We start from the raw sequence: 1244 nt of genomic DNA, 5'->3' as shown, positions 1-1244 counted from the left end.
TCAGGAAAAATATTAACAAAAGCCCATGATGCAAAAACAATTTAAAAAATTTTCAATCGTGCATTGTCAAAAATGTCAATGCAGTTTTATTGGTCCTAAAAATGTTTTATTTTTGCAAGTTTCACCCCTTTCTGATTGTAAGGCGTCTCTTTGAGCATCTAAGCAATCTGTCAAGCACTTTTGAGTTAATTGAAAACCATGCAACAAGATATTTGATTTTCTCCACTTTTATTCATCTGTAATGTGAAAAGCACAAACATACACTTTAAAAGAAAGTGTTTGGTCTCTTGGTGGTGAAACGGGGCTTGTGCTGGCGACGCAGAACCCTGTGAGGAAGAGGGAACTTGATCTTGGAGTCCTGTTGAATCGAGAGATGAAATATTAAAGCCTTTAGATGCAAGTTTAAACAACTCGCAATTATTGTTGCATTAATGTGCATGTGATAAAAGCTGAAACTCGTAAGCATCATTTGAACATGCAAACTCACGTGGAACTGCTTGATGGCGGGTCTGCGGCATTTGTTGGCTGCGATGATCTGCACCTTCATGATCTGGATGGCATGAGCGCGGGCGCGATGCCTGGCACCCATATCACGATCTGAAGCACAAATCAAAAACATGACATTTACTAGACTTAAAACACAGCAGCAACGCTCATGCAGCAGGATCTCGTGTCGCACCTTGATTTCACTTTCAGTGGCACGTTTTACAGCCTATGAAAGGCGACAAGGTTCGGTTTTTCTTTGTGCACACATGGCAAGGGCATGACACTGGGAGGAAATGACCTTTGGGTTTGTGTGTGCATGCTGAACGAGTGTGTTTGTGATACTCACAGCACTGAGTGACGGCTCCAGACGTGGTCAGGTCTCTGTACTCGCGGTACATGTTGTGGGTCCCACTGCGAGAGTCGTAACGCAGCCAGATGCCGAAGTTTTTCACCTTTAGGGGAGATTTCTCATGGACCTGTGCAAGAACACAATATGGAAACAAACAAGCGTTTAAACTCCAGGCATGTCATCTCAGAAATAGGGAAAACGCTCATGACTTGCAGCTCGACTACATTAAATGCACTATTTTGATGTGTCTCAAAGCAACAGGAAAAGCTCTGTGCTTGCTGCTTTCATTACTAGGGCAGGGGATCGATTCCAAAAACAATCAATCCAAAGGGAATCAACCCCATCAGTCCAAAAAGGGGAATCAAACCCACAGACAAAAGGAATCATTCCAACCCCCGTCAAAAACAAG

At 43.1% G+C, this 1244-nt stretch overlaps 1 protein-coding gene across 2 annotated transcripts in view; it reads right to left on the bottom strand.

Annotated features, from left to right (window-relative positions):
- Nucleotides 1-211: 211 nt before the first annotated feature.
- LOC107662215 (60S ribosomal protein L18a) overlaps nucleotides 212-1244 on the bottom strand; it is a 5809-nt gene continuing 4776 nt past the window's right edge. For both annotated transcript variants that reach the window (XM_016452147.1, XM_016452148.1), the window contains exons 3-5: nucleotides 833-962; nucleotides 488-597; nucleotides 212-358 (exon numbers count right to left, since the gene is read on the bottom strand). In XM_016452147.1, the coding sequence (XP_016307633.1) occupies nucleotides 266-358; nucleotides 488-597; nucleotides 833-962 (333 nt within the window). In that variant the 3' untranslated portion in view covers nucleotides 212-265. The remainder of the gene's footprint in view (nucleotides 359-487; nucleotides 598-832; nucleotides 963-1244) is intronic.

The sequence above is a fragment of the Sinocyclocheilus anshuiensis genome, unplaced genomic scaffold, assembly GCF_001515605.1.
Source record: "Sinocyclocheilus anshuiensis isolate Anshui unplaced genomic scaffold, SAMN03320099.WGS_v1.1 scaffold1543, whole genome shotgun sequence".
Taxonomy (NCBI): Eukaryota; Metazoa; Chordata; class Actinopteri; order Cypriniformes; family Cyprinidae; genus Sinocyclocheilus; species Sinocyclocheilus anshuiensis.
Note: the sequence above shows the minus strand (reverse complement) of the source record. Positions and strands in the feature narration are given on the sequence as shown.